The sequence below is a fragment of the Bos indicus x Bos taurus genome, chromosome 7, assembly GCF_003369695.1.
Source record: "Bos indicus x Bos taurus breed Angus x Brahman F1 hybrid chromosome 7, Bos_hybrid_MaternalHap_v2.0, whole genome shotgun sequence".
Lineage (NCBI taxonomy): Eukaryota > Metazoa > Chordata > Mammalia > Artiodactyla > Bovidae > Bos > Bos indicus x Bos taurus.
This window is the reverse complement of record NC_040082.1, coordinates 83,465,363-83,490,434: the sequence shown is the minus strand read 5'-3', so window position 1 is coordinate 83,490,434 and position 25,072 is coordinate 83,465,363. Positions and strand designations below refer to the sequence as shown.

General features: G+C 40.2%; 1 protein-coding gene across 1 annotated transcript in view; it reads right to left on the bottom strand.

Annotated features, from left to right (window-relative positions):
- LMNB1 (lamin B1) overlaps positions 1-25,072 on the bottom strand; it is a 52,791-nt gene that overhangs the window by 17,385 nt on the left and 10,334 nt on the right. Inside the window, exons 2-5 of the mRNA XM_027547012.1 lie at positions 12,105-12,261; positions 11,335-11,460; positions 6,602-6,772; positions 5,080-5,205 (exon numbers count right to left, since the gene is read on the bottom strand). Coding sequence (XP_027402813.1) covers positions 5,080-5,205; positions 6,602-6,772; positions 11,335-11,460; positions 12,105-12,261 — 580 coding nt within the window. The remainder of the gene's footprint in view (positions 1-5,079; positions 5,206-6,601; positions 6,773-11,334; positions 11,461-12,104; positions 12,262-25,072) is intronic.

Below are 25,072 nucleotides of genomic sequence, written 5' to 3'. Positions count from 1 at the left end.
TGAAACTGCTTTACATATATACTGAAGCTGGACAAATAAGCAAACGGGATGGCAGAAACCAGGCTTCTTACTCTCAGAGAAAGAAGTTATAGGTAAGCAAGGAAGGACGCCTAAACTGAACCCAGTGGTACAGGGTTAGAGTCCCAGACATCTGTGTAAATGCGTGGTTACCTTAATATAAATACAAGTGGACAGAGATACAATCACAGATAAGCATGTAAACATGGGTTAGCATATACACATTTACCTAGCTCTGCCCACAGCAGGCCTAGAAACAATGACACCCCAATACCAATGAGCATACCCAGGGCCCAGAACTTGCTTTCTAGATACCACTCTCCAGTAAAAAGAACCAGAGCTCCCTAAAGAAACAGCTGATACCAGTGCTGAGATAGGGAAAATACACGATGAGCATGGAGCATATTACAGAACCATAAAAAAAAGAAGTGCTCCAAAAAGTGGGGAACATGGTAACCAATCTGACAAAACTCCTCAAAGCCAAAGCGGAAACAATCTGAGCCAATAATCTAGTATCCACATATAATCCAAATTATAAAAAGATTTCCCTGAGCCCATACTGACAGAAACCAAGGAATGCATAAATAAATACACAAATAGGGGAAGAAGAGATGAATCTTCACAAAAGCATTCCATTTAACAAAGGTGAATACTCTCTTCAGAATGTGACGCATAATTCCTGCTCTTTATCCTTGAAAACAGGCTGGACTTGGTGACTTACTTCCTAAAAGCAGAGTAGGGAAACACAAAAATACTAACTTACAGTTGGGAAACCTGGCAAACGTCTTAGCCAATGATGAAGGTTATCACCATCAATGATGTGTGTATGTCACGTAATCCCTGATATGATGTAACAAGAAGGACACTTAAAATCCGTATCTCCAGGCTAATCATAAGAAAAGCATCAGATAAACTTAAGATTGGGGGACAGCCTACAGGATACCTGGCCAGCTCTTCTTAAGATGTCAAGGTCATGAAAAACAAAAAAAGTCTAAAAAAAAACTGTCACTGACTAGAGGAGACTAGGGAGATCTGTGGTATTCTAAAACAGAAAAAGAACAGTAACAGAAAATCTGGTAAAATCCAAATAGTCTAGAGTCTAGTTGACAATAATGTACCAATGGCAATGTCTCAGTTTTGACAAATGAACCACAGCCATCTAAGATAACTAACAAAGAAGGAAGACTGGGGAGGGAGCTAAGGGAGCTGTGTGCACCAGCTTTCCAACTTCCCTACAAATTTACAATTATGCCAAAATAAAAATGTTATTTAAAAAATAATCAACCAATGAATTCATTAAAATCCAGAGACATTCTATATCAGAAGCTCTCAAGAGAGATGCTAAACAAAATTCTGCCTCAGAGAACTGTATTTGCAAAAAAAAAAGGCTATAAATTGAGAAATCCATTTTTTCCCTTTCTCAGGGTTCTTATATTTTCTTTCCTCCAAAATAAAAAACAGTTAAGTGTAAAATGTATGTTCTTTGGGAATTTCCTGGCACCCCAGTGATTAGGACTCTATGCTTCCATTGCAGGCGGCACAGGTGTGATCCTGGGTCAGGGAACAAAGCTTTCTCATGCAGCGCAGCCTAAAAATAAGCTAAGTAAAATGTCTCCTCTTCAATCAATCTCTTTATTTTTATGTATCAGGTGGGAGAGACAGATGGGCAACAATGTCTAATCTGAAGAGACATAAATCACCCAAGATTCAGAGAAAACTTTCAGCCTCCATCTGTAAAGGCCAAAATGTACTCTATTTGTCCACCTTAGATGTTACAGGGTTCTGTAAGAGGGAAAAATCAAAATCTAGGTATAAATAAGCTTTAAAGTTACTCTGAATCATTTTGTATTTTTAAACAGAAATATTTAAATGTAATTTAAATAGCTGCACTACACCTGCTTCATAGTGAAATACAAAGAATACAACAGGAGAGATAGATCTAGATCCTTCTTCCTGATTCTGCCACTAAATAACACACCTCACTAAACTGGTACCATTAGGAAAACGAAGAGGTCCAACTAGACTATCTGTAAGATTCTGCCTCAAAACTCTAAATCTGTACTACTCAATTCTAATGGTGTCGGGTTCTCTTTGTTTTAAAATACATAATTGTACCAGTTTATTATAATCTAGCTCTGGCAGAAATTTCCAGAATGTGGGTGTTAGAAAAACAAAAAATAAAGGTGCTTTCAAAGTGCCAGTAAATTCTTCTGCAACTCAAACAGACCCTGACCAACTCAATAATTTGGCCAAAGTCAAAAATCTAAATAGAAATGAAAGAAAAGCTGTAAGCAATATATGAAATGCCTAATTACAAAACATAATACTGCTGCTATATTACGTAAAAATATTTTCTAAGTCACCATTTTAAAGGCTATATCAATTGTAAGTAAAACTAAGAACTACTTTATTAACATGAGTCACATAACCAAAGAGGAAATTCTATGGCCTAACATGCAGCATGATGAAATCGATGACTCCACAACAAATACTCTAAAACAAAAATTTAGAGATGTCTTTTTCTTTTTAATGATCTAAGGCTAAAATTCATCAACCAAAGAAGATATCCCTCAAGATATATTATTTATCATAAAATTTGATACCAGAAAGGATCACTCTCCACCCCCCTGACAGAGAAATTTAAAACTATCTGGCTGAAGCAGGCACTCCTCTCCTATTTCCTAAGGAAGGAGCTCTTCAAAACACTGAGGGCCCTGCCTAACACTGTTTAAGAGCTGCTAACCTGATGCGAAGAAATGACTCATTGGAAAAGACCCTGATGTTGGGGAAGATTGAAGGCAGGAGGAGAAGGAAGGGGATGACAGAGGATAAGATGGTTGGATGGCATCACTGACTCAATGGACATGAGTTTGAGCAAGATCTGGGAGTTGGTGATGGACAGGGAAGCCTGGTGTCCTGCAGTCCACGGGGTCACAAAGAGTCAGACATGACTGAACTAAACTGAACTGAACCTGAAGTTAACCAAAAAACTTGCAATGATAGGAACATAACTAACAGGCAAACAGGGAAAGAGCCCTGGACCTGAGTCAGAAGACACAGTTACCAAATTTCAGAGCCTATTGCTATTCACTACAGATGATGACTGCAGCCATGAAATTAAAAGACGCTTACTCCTTGGAAGGAAAGTTATGACCAACCTAGATAGCATATTCAAAAGCAGAGACATTACTTTGCCAACAAAGGTTCGTCTAGTCAAGGCTATGGTTTTTCCTGTGGGCATGTATGGATGTGAGAGTTGGACTGTGAAGAAGGCTGAGCACCGAAGAATTGATGCTTTTGAACTGTGGTGTTGGAGAAGACTCTTGAGAGTCCCTTGGACTGCAAGAAGATCCATCCAGTCCATTCTGAAGGAGATCAGCCCTGGGATTTCTTTGGAAGGAATGATGCTAAAGCTGAAACTCCAGTACTTTGGCCACTTCATGCGAAGAGTTGACTCACTGGAAAAGACTCTGATGCTGGGAGGGACTGGGGGCAGGAGGAGAAGGGGACGACAGAGGATGAGATGGCTGGATGGCATCATTGACTCGATGGACGTGAGTCTGAGTGAACTCCGGGAGTTGGTGATGGACAGGGAGGCCTGGCATGCTGCGATTCTTGGGGTCACAAAGAGTAGGACACGACTGAGCTACTGATCTGATCTGATCTGAAGTGCCATTCACCTCACCTGTAAAACATCCACACCTAGCATAAGTGCATTAAGCATCAGCCCCTGCCCCAACCTCCTAAAAGATAGGGAAATGTAAAACTGAGGGAGAGGGAATAACCAGAATACCATTTATTAAATGGAGAAAAGTAGTAAATATCAACTCAGAGTAAAAACAGACAGGACTATCTTTGGAAAAGTACCTATTAAATGCGGCAATGGAAAAAAGATGATTAATTCTTAAAAGAAAATCTTTGAAGAGAGTAAGGTATAAAAAGAAAAACTACGAACAGTAGAAGAAACCCATTTGTCAGCTTACAGTCTCTGGGCTGGTCATTAAACTCACCCAGGTCTGTGGTCAGACTGAGTGAACTTAAAAGGCCCTTGTCCTTCCAGCTCTTTAACTTTATGTTGTGAATAATGAAGTACATATGATAACAGCAAAGTAAAAACTTCTGTTTTAATCAAGTTCTTTTTACATCACCTCGTTTTACACAATAAGGTGTCTTCTAAATTCCTACAATAAATGTCTTCAATTTTGTAATCAGAAAAGGATACGACTAAAAACAAAATATTAAAAAAGAAGAAAGCTTATTTAATGAATAAAAAAGTTGACTCTTATATGAAAAATTTAAAACAACAAAACTCCCTCCCTTAAGGAAAACAGAAACTGAAGTTACTGCCTAAGTCTTTAAGATGAGTGGTAGATTATCAACATATCCTGCACACTTATATGGCTGTACATGTACTTTGCATGCATATCGGCATCACCCTTGAACCAAAACCCAGATCTCAGGCAGTGTCCACACCTGCTCATGCAGCCCCTCGAGTGCACTACCACGTACTGACAGCACCCATCAACACACCACAACAGTCCTAAGAAGGTGTGCCAAAGAATGAATGAGTCACTAAATTCTTAGCCAAGATACAAACTGATGCTGCTTCCTAAGCTACTAACTACTGAGTATTCTAAGCACCAAGGGAGTTTGTCTAGAAACACAAAGCGTTTACCACCCACAAAGAAAGTCCGCAGGCTTTCCTTCATAACAGTTTCTAAATGTGATGAAAACGAGTATGTTGGGAAGAGCACTGTGTGGAGATCAGACTGCTGGCTGGGTCAGAAAACCAGGCTCCTGGGTTAAGTCCAGAGAATAAGCCGGCAGGTCGTTCCCTCAAAGGCAATTCCCTTAGCTCCAGGTAATCTATTAGGTTAGGAACAACAGTCTCTGCCCAGAGGATGCTTATGCAGTGAGAAATAGAAAAAAACTCTGGGGAGCACTGTGAAACCAGAATTCAAGAAAATACTATCCTCTCTGAAAAGTGATTTCAGGAGGAGCCAAGCAGGTCGACTACTGTGGTGGAGGTAGCCTTCAAGTACAACTCTGAAGCTTAGTTACCTCTTTCTGTAGATTAGAAAGCTGAGACGAGAGGCTCTCAATTCTCATACGACTTTCCATCAGTTCTTCTCTGGCACTATTGACAGTAGAAGTATTCATCTCTGATGACAGTCTGGCATTTTCAAGCTAAGAAAAGAAGCAAACCACAGTCAGTCTTATCTAGTGAATTAGAACAAACAAATGAGGAAGCATGAATCGTCTCAAGATATTTCATTTCAAACCTAAGCCTTGTCAGTAACTAGCTGATGAAACAGGAAAAGCATCATGAAGTTTGCTGATGTGGTATGAATTACCTTAGAAGTTTTTCTGCTTTTTCAGCTCAGTTTCCAATATGGGAGCTTAACAATGCTGATATACGTGGGTTTACCCAAAATTTAGTGCTTCGATATTTCATCCATTATATGTCTAACGTCTCAGATAATGCTGCTAGTAAGCAGACTGAACAGGGGCAATTTAGCCATGGTGGTGTCTGTAGGAAAACAAGCGTCACATATCCCTAACCCACCAAATCTGATACAGAATATAAAGCAATAAACAGAAAGTACTAATTAAGAGATTATCTCAAACCAAATGGAAATACTTCCTTTCAGAAGCAAAAAAAAAGCTCCTCTGGTAGAAACAATAGCCCATTCCTCCAAATGCCCATAGCATTCTGTCCTGCCTGTCTTCAGGAATGTCTTCTATGTGTCTCTTCCCTGACTCCCTCTGAGGCCAGAGTCTATGTGACCAACCCATCCTTAGCTTAGCTTCTTCAGTGCCCAGCACGGTGCCAGCACCAAGTAAGGGCTGAACAACTAAACGTAGGGATTAAAAGATCACCCTCTCATCAGCCAACTACTACTTCATAAAGTGGATTAAAAGCAATATGACCAATTTGAGGCCATGCAATGGAAATTATTTTCAACACCTCTATGACTTATTTTCTAAGTCTTCCACTAACTTTTTAATCAAATCATGTAACATTTAACATATTGGGGTAAAATTATTTACTATGAAAGCCTGTACTCGGTGATTTAATAAATTTTTGCATGGTCTCCTGATATAAGAGAGAAGTTTCTATAGTCTTTTTTAAATGAATAATTAGTGGCCAAGGAAGAAATATCAGAGACTGTCCATTTGGCCTTTGTTCAAAACAGCCCAAAGTGTGGTGGTCACAATCCATCTACAATGATGACATGCATTCAGAATTAGACACAGTCCAACAAGGTTAGTACTTGTCATTGAATGAAAAGTTACTTTTAGGTGGCTGGAGTTTAACTAATATAACTTTGACACAAATGATCACTTGGACAAAGAGGTTAAAGACCATACCTTTGGTAAAAATGGAATAATCCTACTTTCTCTGAATAATTTCTATTACTTTATAAAAAATTGCTTTCTTAAAGAAAAAAATGAATGTTCTTGGAGACCGCAGGAATTCATTTAATAATACTAGAACAAGCCAAACATCAAGCTATGTTCTCAGGGACACTCCGAAACAAACGCATTCAGTGTTTCCCGCCGTCCCGGGCAGCCTGCTCACTTTGGCGTGGTACGTCTGCTCCAGCTCTTCTTTGTACAGCTTGACTTGGGCATCATGTTGCTCTCTCATCTCATGAAGGGCTTGAGCCAGCTTGTACTCGTACTCAATCTGACGCCCAGAATCCACCTCTACCAAGCGAGTTTCATGCTTCCTTCTGGTCTCATTAATCTCCTAGGAAGAAAACAATGACATAAAACCAAGTTACTTACCATGGCGGACATCAAGACCATCTGAAGTTTTACACACCAACCTCCTCATGTCTGTCCTGACAAGTGTGTGAAGAGACACTTTTTTGCCTTCATTTTTATGAGAAGATTTCTGAGACAGAACTAATGACAGAAATGGTAGCATCTCAAACCCTAGGAATTTTATGTTTATTTTCAGTAGCACAGCTTTTTATTTCTCTTAAGGCAAGGAATGGCTGGAAGGCTTTACCATGCAATCATGGATAACTAGGTATACTGAACAGCAGGTAATTATTTTTCTAAATTGTACTGACAGTAGTACTAAGAATAACTCTGAAAAAAAAATTCCACACAAAAAGTTAGAAACTTATCAGTAAAACTTCAACTAGAAGATTAATGCATAAAATAAAACTTGTCTTAGACATACTAAGAGGCAATGGACAGAGCAAACCAATTTACATGACTCACCCTAATAGCTGGTGATGCTAAGGTATCAACATCAATTGATACAGAATCTTACTGACCATATTACTTTTCTATCTCAAATACAAATGACAATTTACTATCAAAGAATAAACATAATAGGCATAATCCTTCACATTAGGTTTTAAGGAATTATCCAAACTAGAATGGCTAGGAACACAAATCCAAGAATAAAATTTCCATTCTAACGTCTAGCTCTGAAAATACAATAGATCTGTCCTTAATGGCAATAATTAAAGAGGCCACAAGAGGGGGATATAAGAACTTCTTGTTCCTGCATCCTCTTGCAGCATGCGGTTTTTCTGTGCATGTCCTCATCTTTCTCTTAACCACAGGAAGATGAGCTGGACAGAATCAGAAAACCAGGGATCAAATTCCAGTTCCGCTACTAGTCTCCTAGGGCTCATATCTATATGAAGTGAATGCTACTTAAATCATAAAAATATGCAAATGAAAGGTTTAGTTCAACCAGTATCAGGTACCTACTAGCCATTTTGCCCTTCATCTGCCTCCCTTCCTCTTCTTGCTGCTTTTCTCCTTCCTCTTACCCCTTAACTGTTCATAATAAGAAACCTAGGTATATTGACTGAATAGAATTTGACCCTCCATGTGAAAAAAAAAGAAATGAGGAATATTTTTTTAATTCATTCTCAAAAAGGCAAAACCCCAAAATTCAAAGTTGCTACCCAAACATTCTAAAAATACTAAATTACTTTTTACTGATGTCGTTTTTCACTTAGTATTTTACATGAAATAAATGACTTGCAAAGAAAAAACTTCTCAACCTCTGTTTTAAAGATGCAGGAATCCACACAGCTTCAAAACTAAGAAATAATAGATCATGGGCAATTTTAACAAAATGAAACAAAAATGTAAGTCAAGGTAGAGACACTTCAATTTATGAACTGTAGTGAATAATTCTATGATAGCAGTCACTAATTTATAAGGAGCTTTCACACATAGTATTTGACTTTGATCCTCACCACTTCTTGGGAAAATAACAGCAAGCACTGATATTTCATTTTTAAATAAGAAACTGACTCAAGAACTGTCCAAAGTCTGGCTGCTTATCCAATGAGTGCGCTTTGTCCCCACAATACCCAGTAAAAATGGTCAATTTCTATTAAATTACTTTTCTCAAACTAAAATTATTTAAGTTCTATAATAAATTCCTATTTTAAAATTGTTAGTCACCATTTTTACATTCAGTTCAGTTCAGTTCAGTCGCTCAGTTGTGTCTGACTCTTTGCGACCCCATGAGTCCCAGCACTCCAGGCCTCCCTGTCCATCTCCAACTCCTGGAGTTCACTCAAACTCATGTCCATTGAGTCGGTGATGCCATCCAGTCATCTCATCCTCTGTCGTCCCCTTCTTCTCCTGCCCCCAATCCCTCCCAGCATCAGGGTCTTTTCCAATGAGTCAACTCTTCGAATGAAGTGGCCAAAGTACTGGAGTTTCAGTTTCAGCATCAGTCCTTCCAATGAACACTCAGGGCTGATCTCCTTCAGAATGGACTGGTTGGATCTCCTTTCAGTCCAAGGGACTCTCAAGAGTCTTCTCCAACACCACAGTTCAAAAGCAGCAATTCTTCGGCGCTCAGCCTTCTTCACAGTCCAACTCTCACATCCATACATGACCACTGGAAAAACCATAGCCTTGACTAGACGGACCTTTGTTGGAAAAGTAATATCTCTGCTTTTCAATATGCTATCTAGGTTGGTCATAACTTTCTTTCCAAGGAGTAAGCGTCTTTTAATTTCACGGCTGCAATCACCATCTGCAGTCATTTTGGAGCCCAAAAAAATAAAGTCTGACACTGTTTCCACTGTTTCCCCATCTATTTCCCATGAAGTGATGGGACCAGATGCCATGATCTTTGTTTTCTGAATGTTGAGCTTTAAGCCAACTTTTTCACTCTCCTCTTTCACTTTTATCAAGAGGCTTTTTAGCTCCTCTTCACTTTCTGCCATAAGGGTGGTATTATCTGCATATCTGAGGTTATTGATATTTCTCCCGGCAATCTTGAATCCAGCTTGTGCTTCTTCCAGACCAGCATTTCTCATGATGTACTTTGCATATAAGTTAAAGAAACAGGGTGACAATACACAGCCTTGACGTACTCCTTTTCCTATTTGGAACCAGTCTGTTATTACATGTCCAGTTCTAACTGTTGCTTCCTGATCTGCATATGGGTTTCTCAAGAGGCAGGTCAGGTGGTCTGGTATTCCCATCTCTTTCAGAATTTTCTACAGTTTATTGTGATCCACAGTCAAAGGCTTTGGCATAGTCAATAAAGTAGAAATAGATGTTTTTCTGGAACTCTCTTGCTTTTTCCATGATCCAGCGGATGTTGGCAATTTTATCTCTGGTTCCTCTGCCTTTTCTAAAACCAGCTTGAACATCTGGAAGTTCACGGTTCATGTATTACTGAAGTCTGGCTTGGAGAATTTTGAGCATTACTTTACTAGAGTGTGAGATGAGTGCAATTGTGCAGTAGTTTGAGCATTCTTTGGCATTGCCTTTCTTTGGGATTGGAATGAAAACTGACCTTTTCCAGTCCTGTGGCCACTTCTGAGTTTTCCAAATTTGCTGGCATACTGAGTGCAGCACTTTCACAGCATCATCTTTCAGGATTTGCAATAGCTCAACTGGAATTCCATCACCTCCACTAGCTTTGTTCATAGTGGTGCTTTCTAAGGGCCACTTGACTTCGCATTCCATAATGTCTGGCTCTAGGTGAGTGATCACACCATCGTGATTATCTGGGTCATGAAGCTCTTTTTTGCACAGTCATTTAAGTATTTAACTGCATATTCTTTAACCTGCATGTTCTCAAACTCTCTTCAATTTTGAGAAAATACACATGTGCCTTTCTTCAACTGTATTACACTATACGTCTTTTCTGGTAACAGCTGTTACTTTTACCCCTCAAGGCAGAACCACGGAAGTTATGGCCAATAGATGATATTTTTTAATATACACATATAACTATAAACGCTGTGGGTAGCCAGCCCCCAATGACTGCTGTGTTCACCTCCTATGTGAGCCCCCTTCCATACTGTATTGTGGTCCGTCTGTGTGATGGGGAGTTACAGTATATCACTTAGGGATTTAGTCTCTACAAGACAATATGGCTTGCCTTGCTCTCTCTCTCATTCATCATCCACTCTTCAGGAATCCCATCATAAGCAGCTCTGACAAAAGAGCCTGGTGGGCTACAGTCCATAAGGTTGCAAAGACTGGGCGACTAATATATACACATAAGGAAGCAGATGCTGAACTGGTATCTCCAGACAACAGTTGTGAATGAACTCTGAAGTGTTCCTCCAGACCAGGCTGAAAGCCTGACTGTAACCACATGAGACCCTGAAGACAACCATCTAAGTTAAACAGCTCTTAGATCCCTGACCTTGAGAAACTGTAAGATAGTAAAAGTCTGTGATTTTAAGATACTAAATTTTGAAGTAATATATCACTAACACAAACGCTTAAAGAGGTTGATAATTAATTAACAGCTGTGGCCAGACCTTTTTAAGTTAGATGAAGTAAGTTAAGTTATATTATTGCACAAGCGAAAGTCGCTCAGTCGTGTCCAATCCTTTGTGACCCCATACAGTTTCCATACAGTCCATGGTATTCTCTGGGCCAAAATACTGGAGTGGGTAGCTGTTCCCTCATCCAAGGGATCTTCCCAACCTAGGGATCAAACCCAAGTCTCCCCCATTGCAGGCGGATTGTTTATCAGCTGAGCCACCAGGGAAATCCAAGAATACTGGAGTGGGTAGCCTATCCCTTCTCCAAGCTGATCTTCCCAACCCAGGAATCAAACCAGGGTCTCCTGCGCAGGTGGATTCTTAACCAACTGAGCTATCAGGGAAACCCTAAATGAAGTAAAAGCTTATAAATTTACCATAACACTTTCAATTCTTACATGCAGCCTTTTTAGCAACAGTGCCTTAAATCCTTTGCCTACAGAATTCTTCCCATTTTTTCACGTGTATGGTTTATAACAAAGCCTTTTGGGATCCCTCCATTCCTTAAAGAAGAAAAATTATATATAATTACCTCCTCATACATGTTTTTACGAAACTCCAAGTCCTCAGTAAGGCTCTGACAGCGATTCTCCAAATCCACTTTAAGTAAAGTTTCATCTGCTAACTGTTTCTTCGCAGCAGCTAAAGAGGCTTCCAACTAATAGAAGGAAAAAGAACTAATGAAAATTATACAGCAATCATTTAGTAATGAATTTAATAGATACCGATGGATTGAATCAAGTCAAGTATTACAATTTCTATATATTTGTCAATCTATGAGAGTCCCTCATGATAATCTTTATCACAGAACTGTGGGTTCAACTGCTGGTCCCACCCACAGAGTGTCACATCAAAACACCCCTCAAATCTGGTAAATAGCAACAGGGGATGAAGAGATACCTATGGCTTACGTTTCAAAACTCAAACGAATGATTTTATCTACCAATTTGATTTTTTTCCTGTGTGGAGAGCACCATTAAGACATCTTCTCTCTTTTTACCCTACATTTTGGTACAATAATGAAATAAGCTGTGAGATCGAGAAACGAATGAGCACAAGCACAACAGAGAGGAGGAACAGCAGCAACAAGATCTGCATAGGCCAGACACAGTGACTGAGAGGTGAGGGCGCTTCACATGCCAAATAGCTCAGGTCTATGCAGGGGTAACCACCACTCCCCCGCCCCCGACCAAAATAACTCAATACATTTTTTAAGATAAAAAGCATAAAACAAGTTTTACAATCAAGACAGATGGGGCATTTAACCTGCGAAATACAGCTCAAGAGTAGAGTCTAACTTACCTGGGCGATCTGATCCTTCAGATCTTCCAAATCACTCTCTAAACTTTTCTTATCACCAAGTGCAGTTGCCAAAGCTGCATCTTTCGAATTCAGCGCTGCTTCATATTCTCGAAGCTTGATCTGGGCTCCATTAAGATCAGATTCTTTCTTAGCATAACTGCAAAACATTTGAGAAAGTGCAAGACATCATATTATAGCCCAACTGAACCATTCTCCCTCCCTGTTTAAGGGGGAAACAAAAGAGGAGGCAATTTAAATAAAGGCTGCCATAAGCTACTAAAATCACAGGAATGATTGGGGAACACTCTATCTAGAGTGCTATCTTTGGTGGATAACAACTTCTTCCTTCAACGACCGCCCTTCTCTGATTAGCAATGACTCTAGGTGTAAGATGTCCAGAGGCCCAATGTATCAGAATCTGGTTGTCTCTGAGGGAGAACACAAGCCTTCTTGTTTTATAAAGAGGTGTCTATATGGTTCACTAAAACTTTTCTGAAGAAATGAAAACTTGCTATTTTTAAATACAATGAATATTAAAAATCAAGACATACAGGAGACAAATCAAGATAAATGATGAGATTTTAAATAAATGAAAAGTTACTTCAAAAAGTAATGTTATGACTTGTTAATATATATTGATAGATACTTCTTTGACATTACCTAAGAACTGATCCCAAGCTTGCAAGTAGTTTCCATTTCTTACACAAGAGGTGGTTTTAAAACTTCCTTAACTACAAATAAGGGCCTTCCTAGTATTTTGAAGAAAATAATTTTTTCAGTTTATACTAATAACTATCCAAAATGAAACTAGAATGAAGGTGTATTTTACTTCTAATTATCACTTTTTATTAAATGGAGTTCTACATTATAAAATTAAAATTCCTTTAGGATATAGTTTGTCAAATAATTATATTATAAAGATCAGTATTTTTTAATGCAAATAATTCCATTATCATTAACAGGTCATATTGGAAAAGTCTTAATAATATAAAAACTCTCAATATATATTCTTAATTAAAACTGCTATTATAGAGAAGTACTTCTAATACTGATGTTTGAGAGTGGGCTCAACAGAGGAACCTTTAATTAACAGAAATCCTTAAAATATTATTATATCAATACCATAATAAAATTAAGAAAAAACTATCCAAAGGATAAGCAAAGGTAGTGTAAAGAGAAGATTTAATAGTACTCAGTTTTTACTCATTTTGGTATTATAAAGCAACTACATACACATATAAAATCTCAGCAGTCACATAACAAGAATATTTTTTTCTTAAATTCTGTATTTTTAAAAACCACAAGATGGCAGTCTTTCCCTGAAGACTTTGTTTAGAAAGGCGGGGGAAAAAAATCAACTGTAGGAGAAAAAAAAAATTTCCCATACAGTCATTAATTTGTAACAAAAATGCCTAATTCATAAAAGTGCTGGGTCCTAAAGCTAGGAACACCATAGAAAAGAATCAATACTTGTGGAAGAGCCATTACTTTACCCCACAATATAAATGACCAGAGCTGGAAGGGAGAAATAGTGCAATACATTGGATTTTAAAACACAATCATATTTTATAGCGAATTGCACAATATTTACAAAAGCTACTGACTCAAAATTACTTAACAGTTACAAAATTCTTCTGCATCACTGACTAATATTTAAGTCAGTAAATATTAGGAGGGGCTTCCCTGGTGGCTCAGTAGTAGTAAAGAATTCACCTGCCAATGCAGGAGACATAGGTTTGATCCCTGGTCCGAGAAGATCCCACATGCCACGGAGCCAACAGCCCCTGCGTCACAACTACTAAGCCAGTGCTCTAAAGGCCGGGAACCTCAACTGAAGCCTGCGCCCTAAAGCCCCTGCTCCGCAACAAAGAGAAGTCACTGCAGTGAGAAGCTTGCACATGGCAACTACAGAGAACCCCTCCTCGCCACAACTAGAGAAAAGTCCACACAGCAATGAAGACCCAGCACAGCCGAAAATAAATAAATAAAATTATTTTTAAAGATCATGCAGGAAGTCTTGGTCTAACTACCAGCACACGGTCAAAGTCCAGAAACCTGCAAAACTGACATCATATAATATACACATGTGAGCATGCATCACCTAAGCACAGAATAACATCTGACAATGCTCTTAACAAAGAATAATTTAGACAGGAATCCAAAGCTACGAGGAAGTATCACTTAAGGCATCGGTGGGCATTTTTCTGCAACTATACTTCCTAACTGAATTTCTTCAGTTACTGACCTGCTTATTCAAAGGAGATTTTCTCATACATGCACATGCTGAGTATAAGTCAGAACACACCCATTTACTGGAGGTGTTTACCTAAGAACCAAAACTTTAAATTGCAACAACAAAAAAAAAAGGTTTATAAAACACAGCTAACGCTCTAATTAAGAATCTCCTCCCTTAACAAACAAAATTACTTTCATTTCAAGTAAGCTTGAATTTCAGTCATAGAGAAGGAAATAGCAACCCACTCCAATATTCTTGCCTGGGAAATCCCTTGGACAGAGGAGCCTGACAGGATGCAGTCTGTGGAGTTGCAAAGAGTCAGACACAACTTAGGGACTAAATAAGCTTGAATTTCATTCATAGCAAGTAACCAGGTCTAATCAAATATCTGACCATTAAAAAAATAATCAGCTGGAAAGGCTACATTTACAGTACTGTTATTCCATCTCAGTGGATCAAGAGAAACAGACATAACTTCAATAATGGACTTCCCAATAGAACCTGGTACCTAAATCTGGGACCTGTTCTTATAATCGCCTGAGGCTTGTAGGACTAAATAACCTAAATACAATTCATTACCTGCTACTTTCTGAATTACTCCTGACCACCTCTGCCTACCAAGAAAACCACTGCTTTAATCATCTTGGTTTTTCAACCTGCCAACTCTTTGAACTTGGCTAGTTTTAGGACCAGCATTTCAACCCTGGCTTCGGCACTGAGCTGCCTGGCTCTCGAACTCTGTGTCTGTTTGCTGAGGACTCTGCACTACCTTTTCTCCTCGGATGACAAGTATCCCACTCCCTCAGTAGCCTTCATTTGTTTAAGTGGACTCCATTCCAGACTACTCCCACCAATAAATAAATGGAGATTAGAAAATGCAACCAATTACATAATTGCTGGAAAACGAATGCTTAACTGAGCTCCTAGGGGATATCCATTATTGGCAGGCAATAACTGTAGAGCACATTCTAACTAAAGTCACATCACATACCCACAACACACAGAAAATCACTAGTAAGACCTAGTATGTATATAATAATGACTTAAAAGTCAATTATGAATCACACTGTAGTTGTAAAACCTGAAAAATTAAGTTGACCACTTAAATAGGGAATAAAGAATTAGTCTGAACCAGAAATTAAGCAGAACTAGAGGGACAAATACATACTAGAACGTGATCTGAAACTTGTTACAGAACAGCTTTAATTAGTCAGGTATTGGCAACTTCCCTGGTGGCTCAGACAGTAAAGCGTCTGCCTATAATGTGGGAGACCCAGGTTCAATCCCTGGGTCGGGAAGATCTCCTGGAGAAGGAAATGGCAACCCACTCCAGTATTCTTGCCTGGAAAATCCCATGGACGGAGGAGCCTGGTAGGCTACAGTCCATGGGGTCGCTAAGAGTCGGACGCGACTGAGCGACTTCACTTCACTTGGCAACCTACTGCCGTTTCGTTAACATTTCACCGGTCAGTTTACACATATAGCACAATGCTCAGCTGAATGAATTCTCTAGCTTGACTAGTAACACAACCCCAAAAGTCCCTGAATTCAGGTTCTCTAAATCACCTACTACATACCCATGAATGAAGAATCCATGTTCATTTTCAGGACAGGATTTATACATTTGGGTTTGGCTTCCTTCTTTCACAAGTGCCATTAATTTTCCATTTTTCCACAAATACTTTTGTCCTTATTCATTGATTCTCATATATGGAAATATAAGTAACAAAGTGTTACATTAAGCAATTCAAAATAAGAGACCTAAACGGTAAGATGGTCTCTTAGTTGATAGAATAGTTACATAACTAGAAGAAGGTATACAAAATTACTTTCTGGATATTAAATGGCATTTCCATTAAATTTACCAAAGGTTATTATACTGCAAGTATACAAGAATAGATAAGGGCAAGAAAACTAGGGGATTCCCTAGTGGCTCAGATGGTAAAGAGTCTGCTTGCAATGACAGAGAACTGGGTTTAATCCCTGGGTTGGGAAGATGCCCTGGAGAAGGGAATGGCTACCCACTCCAGTATTCTTACCTGGAAAATCCCATGGACAGAGGAGCCTTGGAGGGCTATAGTCCATGAGGTCGCAAACAATCAGACACGACTGAGCAACTAACGCACACACACACACAAATGTTTGCTAAATTAATAAAATCTGTTGAAGATGTGTATTCTTACGAAAAAATACATCCAAACTGTAATAATTATAGACTTTAGAATAATGATTTTAAAAAGCCACACATCTTGGAGGGGGGCGGAGGTGGCAGGGAACAGGCAAGAAACACTCATGTTTCTAAAGATAAAAACAGAAATACAAGTATTGGGTCTTTTTATTTACTGCCTTCACATGTCAGACAACAGCTTACGGAAACCAGAAAGGAACCACTCTCAGGCATGTTTTAAACCCCACTCATAATATTCCATAGCAAAATACTAGGCAACTCTGGTTGCTCAGATTACTTAGTTGGATTTTGAAAAGCTATTACAGATTGTCAGGTTCATCTTATTTAAGAGTAGCTACTGAACAAATTCAGACTGAATAATGTTCCTGATTTTTAATCTCCTAGATGGAAATGAGACTACGAAGGAAGATGAAAGACCAACAAAAACAAAACACGCCAATGATTTCTCAGCAGGTGTCCAGCTACCTTTCTTAACTCAGCACTCTTCACTAGCATTTACTTCAGGACCACTCTTACTTAGAAAAACAAATTACAGGGAATGAAAGGGAAAAGTCATTTAGTTTTTTACCTTCAATCAGGTAACAAGAACGATTCTTTATAAAATTATTTTTAGTCATATCCACAAAGGCTTTTTAAATCCCTCAAAATAGACCCATTCTACATGGAGAGTCAGGCTGATCAGGCCCAGCTCTTCGAGCTCTGGTGTTAATATACAGTAAGGTTCTTCTTAACGGCTTGTCTGATGGCAGCTGAATACCGCTTAACACTAATGCAATTATTCAATGACTATCAAATAATCCAGCTTCTAAGGCGCTTTTCATCCCAGAGTTCAGAATCAACATGCCCCATATTATGTAGCCATGGTTCAGACTTTTAGTGCAAAAATAAACTTTATTTGGGTCTTCAGTTCAGTTCAGTTGCTCAGTTGTGTTCGACTCTTTGCGACCCCATAGACTGCAGCACGCCAGGCCTCCCTGTCCATCGCCAACTCCCAGAGCTTACTCAAACTCATGTCCATTGAGTGGGTGATGCCACTCAACCATGTCATCCTCTGTCATCCCCTTCTCCTCCTGCCTTCAATCTTTCCCAGCATCAGGGTCTTTTCAAATAAGTTGGTGTGGGAGCAACTGTGAGGAGATACCCCACATCCAAGGGCAGAGAAGGCCCAGCAAGATGGTAGGTGCTGGAGCGGAGGCTCCATGGCGGCTGTGCGGCTGGAGAGTGGCTCTGAGGGGATACCCCACGTCCAAGAACAAAGGAGACGCCCCAGCAGATGGTAGGAGGGGCAAAATTGCATTTAGAATCAAACCCCATACCCGCCAGAAACGCTCAGAGGGCTCAAACCTTTTGCGCACCAGGGCCCAGAGACCCCACAGAGACTGAGACAGAACTGTGTTTGGGCTTAAGATAAAGGTTATTAATATGCCCAAACAAAAACCTTCTGTCCTGAAACTGAGTAATCTATCTAAAGTAATAGACTCAAACTGCATATTAAATGCATCTGCCCCAACATTCATTCATCAGCCTCAATACTGTCCTCAAAGTATCTTCCCCTCCAAAGGGAGAAGGGATGTGATCCACAATATTTCTACCAAGGAAAATTAATTACAAACTAAGTATAATTTAATATACCATGTCACCAAAGTCATGTGATCACAATTTCCATTAATAAGGGTATCCTCGGACACTAGCAAAAAGACTAAGATGCTTCTGCACAAACCCAAAATGGATAATTTCTGGTGGTAATAAAATTCTGCTTCTCATTCAATAAACTGAGAACCTGGGAATTCTCTGGTGGTCCAGTGGTTAGGACTCCATGCGTCTACCGTAGGGGGCATGGGTTCCATCCCTGGTCAGGGACCTAAGATCCCACAAGCCAAGTGGCGTGGCCAAAAAATAAACATAAATAAATAAACTGAGCAGTCAACAGATTAGCAACAACCCAATCAAAATCAGGTAAACTCTAATTGCAATCAGATTAAAATTAGGAAAAACATTAAGCAAGATCAACACTGGACCACAGAATTTCTCTGAACAAAAGAAATCCACTGACATAAAGAGACACAAGAGAGAGGAATGGACAAATACAGTTTAAGTTCTAACAAAAAAGTGACTTACTGGGGAAAAAACAACCAAAATCACAACTTTGTTATGCTAGGTCACTGATCTGGGTGTGTGGAGACTAGTAATGAACAAAACATATCGAGTCCCTGATCTTAAGGAAGGTACATTATACTGGTGCTAAGTGCTAAGTCGCTTCAGTCGTGTCCTACTGCTCGACCCCATAGACAGCAGCCAGCCAGGCTCCCCCGTCCCTGGGATTCTCCAGGCAAGAACACTGGAGTGGGTTGCCATTTCCTTCTCCAATGCATGAAAGTGAAAAGTGAAAGTGAAGTCGCTCAGTCGTGTCTGACTCTTAGCGACCCCATGGACTTCAGCCTACCAGGCTCTTCCGTCCACGGGATTTTCCAGGCAAGAGTACTAGAGTGGGGTGCCACTGCCTTCTCTGAAAATGGTTATTACTAAGTCAATAATTATTTTGGGGAAGCCTAGAGAGTGCTAGGAAATGTGCTGATACAAGAAGAAGCAAAATCAGACTCCATCCCTGTGCACAAAGAGATTCCAGTCCAGTAGGGGAACCAATGAATCACATAAAATTGTCTTAACAAATCAAACCTATCAGCAACATCCCTAAGAAACAGAAAAAAGTACACAGTGCTGATAGAGTACATAATGTAACTTCCAAGTAAAAATGGCACATTAAACATGGCTCCACTATTACCCCATCCAGAAACACAACAACTGAGTAACAAACTGACAAGGAAAGAACAAAATTTTAGAAGCTAAAATCAGATGAGTGAAAATGAGCTTAGCCAACCCTAGAGGGCCAAATCTCAAGCCAGACGCAGGGCTATGTGAGAAATAACCTAATTTATACTGCAGATACTGTTGATACCCCAGTAACCTGAAGTAGGACTAGATGAAAATCTATTTGAGAGGCTAAGCAGACCATACTCTATGTTCCTGGGCCAATGGCTCCTCATTCACCAGGATGAAAAAGGGAAAGTTTACTCTCTGAGAAGTAAAACAGAACCTCAGACCTGGCGCCACCTGAACAGCCAAAGGCAGCACTATCATACTGAAAAGGCAGAATTCCAGTGGACTTTTACAGACACTGATGTTGCCTCTCAATCTCCCTCAACTTAAAACACACTGTACAGACAAAACCCAAAACAGAAGACTTGAAGACACTGACACTAGTGTTTCCAGCTAAATGACTGCACTGTTACACAATGATGGTTAGTCAAGAAGCCCCATTCATGTATACAGCTTCCCACTTTTAGAGCCCTGCTTCTGAATATGAAGGACATGTAACAGTCATCAGACCTTTGAGAAAAGCTCTCACTGTAAACTGACTCACCCAGTGTCCATTCCACCCTCCTAGTTGTAAACTACATTTGCCAGAATCTCTTGCAGCTAGGATTCTGGATGCAAAGTATATACTCTCGCTGCTGCTGCTGCTGCTGCTGCTAAGTCACTTCAGTCGTGTCTGACTCGGTGCGACCCCATAGATAGCAGCCCACCAGACTCCCCCATCCCTGGGATTCTCCAGGCAAGAACACTGGAGTGGGTTGCCATACATCCATAATATAAAAGAAGGAAGTATCATGGGGCTACCTTCCTAGTATTTGTGGCAATTTCTCTGCTGACAAGCACGGTCAACACCACATACATTACTATAGTAATTTTGAAATCAGGAACTCGTTCCTCCAATTTTGAGACTGTTTTGGCTATTCTGGATACCATGGATTTCCATTTACATTTTAGGCTTAGCATGACAATTTCTACAAAAGAGACAAATGTGATCCTGAGAAGAGATTGCATTGAATCTGTGGGTCAGTTTGGGGAGAATTGCCAGCTTAACAATATTAAAGTCTCCAGAGACAGCTGTGGGCTTAGGAAGCCTTTGGGCAACCTGTCTGCTGATGGGTGGGGCTGTGTGCCCCACTGGTTATTTGCTAGGCCTAAGGAGTCAGAGCTTACAGGCTGCTGAGTGGGGCCAAGCCTTGGTGATGGCGACCCAGGCAAGATGTCCACCTCAAGGAGAGTTTGTGCAGACGGATACTCCTGATATGTTCACCATCAGATTTTATGACTCCAGAGTGAACCACAGGAGGCCCCCATCTCCACAGGAGACCCTTCAAGACCAGCAGCCTCAGATTCAAGATGTCCAGCTCCCCACGGCAGACAGTGGCTGAGATGGTCATCACCTTCCACAAGTACTCCAAAACAAAAGGATATGTCCTATAAACTCTTTAACTTTTCAGTCATTAGTACTTCTTAGTAACAACAAAAGCTAGAAAACTGTACAGCATGCTTTCAAAATCCTGAGGCAATATTCTTTACAACTTAGAATTCTACACCCAAAGTATCAATGCTTATGCAATGCAACTAGACAAGAAAAAAGCACAGATGCCAAATTATATTTCTATAATAAGATAAAACTAATAGAAAGCCTCCTGATTCCTACTGACTCGATGTCTTAACAACTGATATCATCTTTCTTTATAATTAAAACTAAATAAGTTGGGGGGGGGGGGGGGGCCGGAAAGCAAGGGAATTCCAAAAAAAAAAAATCTACTTCTGCTTCATTGACTATGCTAAAGTCTTTGATTGTGTGGATCACAACAAACTGTGGAATATTCTTAAAGATAAGAATACCAAACCACCTTACCTGCCTCCTGAGAAACTGGTATGCAGGACAAGAAGCAACAGTTAGAACCAGACATGGAACAATGGACTGGTTCCAAATTGGGAAAGGAGTACGTCAGGGCTGTATATTGTCACCCTGCTTATTTAACTTATATACAGAGTACATCATGCAAAATGCCAGGCTAGAGGAATCACAAGCTGGAATCAAGATTGCTGGGAGAAATAGCAACAACCTCAGATATGCAGATGACACCACCCATATGGCAGAAAGAGAAGAGAAACTAAAGAACCTCTTGATGAAGGTGAAAGAGGACAGTGAAAAAGCTGGCTTAAAACTCAAACATTCAAAAAACTAAGTTCATGGCATCTGGTCCTATCACTTCAAAGCAAATAGACTGGGAAAATGCGGAAACAGTGTCAGATTTCATTTTCTTGAGCTCAAAAATCACTGCAGACGGTGACTGCAGCCATGAAATTAAAAGGCGTTTGTTCCTTGAAACAATAGCTATGTCAAACCTAGATGGTGTTTCAAAAAGCAAAGACATCACTTTGCCCACAAAGGTCCGTATGGTCGAAGCTATGTTTTCCCAGTAGTCATGTATGGATGTGAGAGATGAACCATAAAGAAGGCTGAATGCCAAAGAACAGACACTTTTGAACTGTGGTGCTGGAGAAGACTCCTGAGAGACCCTTGGACAGCAAGGAGATCAAACCAGTCAATCCTAAAGGAAATCAACCCTGAATATTCATTGGAAAGGCTGGTGCTGAAGCTGAGGCTCCAATACTTTGGCCACCTGATGTGAAAAGGCTGACTCACTGGAAAAGACCTTGATACTATGAAAAATCAAGGGCAAGAGAAGGGGCCACAGAGGATGAGATGGCTGAATGGTTTCACTGACTCAAGGGACATGAGTTTGAGCAAACTCAGGGAGATAGTGATGCATGGACACAGAAGCCTGGTGTGCTGCAGTTCATGGGTTCAAAAAGAGTCTGATATAACTTAGTGACTGAACAGCAACAACAAGTAAGTGGGGAAAATACTATTTTCATAGGTAATCAAAAGGAAAAGCGGTACAGGAAAGGAAAACTATAGAACACTACTGAGTTCTGTTGAGGATTATGTTCACAGAATATAGGCCTCTCTGCTGTAACACAGTATGTGTTTCTGAAAACTCTTGCACATTAAAAATAAGAGAATGGGGAAAATAAGGTTGGAACCAATCATTCAAAAGTTACACAGCCATGTAACCAACGCACCAGGAGTAACATAATTAGTACCCCAGGAGATAGATGGCTTGGGCAATGCAAACAGTCAGTTTAGTGCGGCCAGAGCTGCCTCAAGAGATCTCAGAGATGCACAACATCAGAGAGGCCTTGCTGATCTGCAGGAACTGAGACATTAGAGACAGAAATAGACTGAAAACAACCAAGGCTATAAGAACAAAGGTAGAGTACCTCTAGGGGAGGGAATCCTGGGTGCAAGATCCTTAACTTTGTTAAAATGGAATTGAAGTCAGAGCATTCTTTTCTTCTGAACGCTACTCTTGATATTCTGACTCTCCTTTACTAGGAAAAGTCACATATAAATCAATACAACCTCCAATTATAATTATACCATTTCTCTATTTACCAGGCTGCTGCTGCTGCTGCTAAGTCGCTTCAGTCATGTCCGACTCTGTGCGACCCCAGAGACGGCAGCCCACCAGGCTTCCCACATACGAGCAAATTGGTGCTCCAGTAGCATTTGCAGCAGAACACCATTCATTAATACTTTATATACCAAAAGCTGACCTAAAGCTAATCTCAACTAAAATATAATGCATGATTATTAGGAGGAAAAGAGGAAGAAAAATTTCTATTATGAAGAACAGAATGAGAAAACTCAATTCTTCATCTTCCATAGACGGGACTGAATAAAAAACTTCATGTTTGGAGGGGAGGAAGCAAAGCCAAGTACGGTATATGCTGAAGCCAGAGAGTCACTCAGGAGCCAGCTCATGAAGGGCAGAACATTTAGGTAGAATGACCATTATGTCCAAGTCTGTCTAGGGCAATTTCCATGGGCACCAGTTGTCCCAGCATAATTATCAATAGCTCTCTCTTTCACACACAGAAAGAAGTATCCCTGTTTGGATGCTAAATTATATGTCAATCTATTAGGTGATACTGAGGAGTTTACTCTTTACTCTAGAAGCCAGTCCTGGAAGCTACTTAAAAGTGTCTTAGACAAAGGCCATGAAACAATCACATTTTTTAGTGCAGAATCTTAGAGGGATAAGTGTTCTGGTACCCTATCCAATGTTTCACTACATAAACATCAAGTAAAAATCTACTTTAAATCGACCTCTAAGAACGTCTTCTTCCTTTCACATCAAGCAGCTTTTGTGACCTATATGTTTATTCCCATTTCTTCCTTAATAATGGTCAGTGGCCTTTGACTAGCATTAGATGCTTCTCAGTCAACAATACGCTCCCATGAACGAAAGTCAATGGATACTTTTTAGGCCTTATCAAACCAGCACTGCACTAACATTCCTTTGTAAATCTCCTTGTTCCATGACTCAAGTCTGGGCCTAATTCTCTTGCTATTACTTATTATCTTAGCTGTAGGTTTTCCATCCTCTACCTCATCCTCACATGTAGACGTTTTCCATGTCTGACTTTGTCCTTCTCTCTCTTTACCCCTCACTATCAGGCTCCAAAAACCGTATCTCCAATCAAGTCTCTCCTCAGAGCTCCAGAGAAGTCCTCCAAATTGCTGGCATCTCCACCTAGCAATCTAGCAAAAACTAACTGACTAACACCATTAACTTCTCATTAATTCTGAGTAGGACGCTTCACATCTGGTCCTTTCCTGCCAGCCTCTGTTAAGAGCAACTCCATCACACCAAGCGCCCATGCATGGAAGCCATCACCCAAGACTCCAATTTCCCTAACCTCGCACACTCAGTACCTCTTCAATCCACCTCTGCCCTTTCCCACTTCCTACCTCAGTTCAGGAGCCATGACCCCACATGCTCATACTCGTATTTCTACCTCTACTCTTTTTTTCCTCCACACAAAAGGCAGACTGATCATGTCAGTCTTCTGCCTGAAATTCTTGAGGCTCTTCACTACCTGAAGTCAAACCCTCCCTCACCTTGTTTTTATATACATCTATACAGCTCGAGTTTGCCCTTCTAAAGTCTTCCATTTAGAAGTCAATTCTACTCAGATCTCAACATTCAGCTCAGATTTCCCTGCCTCCCCCAATTCTACTTAGATCTCAAAATTCAGCTCAGATTTCCCTGCCTCCCCCAATTCTCCTCAGCAGCAGCTTTACAAGCTCCTACTCTGCCCTGGGTGGTTGGCAGCCCCATCCCCCACAGCATGAGGATACTGCTATCACAGCACTGATTACATCGTATTAGCACACGCTTATGTGCTCAGTCGCTAAGTCATGTCCGAATCTTTTGTGACCCCATGGACTGTGGCCCACCAAGTTCCTCTGTCCATGGGATTTCTCAGACAAGAATACTAGAGTGGGTTGCAATTTCCTCCTCCAGGGGATCTTCCCACCCCAGGGATCCAACCTGTGTCTCCTACATTGGCAGGCACATTCTTTACAACTGAGCCGCCAGGGAAGCCTGGATATGGTATTAGCATATCGCCTTAGTATGTCAAACAGCTGCCTCAGTTACTTCACCAGTTTCCTCATCCTTTGAACAAGGTTATCGTAAGGCTTAAAAGACAGTATTTGTAAAGCATCTAGCACAGTATCTGGCAAACACAAGAAGCACAAAATAAACATTAGCTCTTTTCGTCCTGCATCTTGCACATGTATTCTAATCT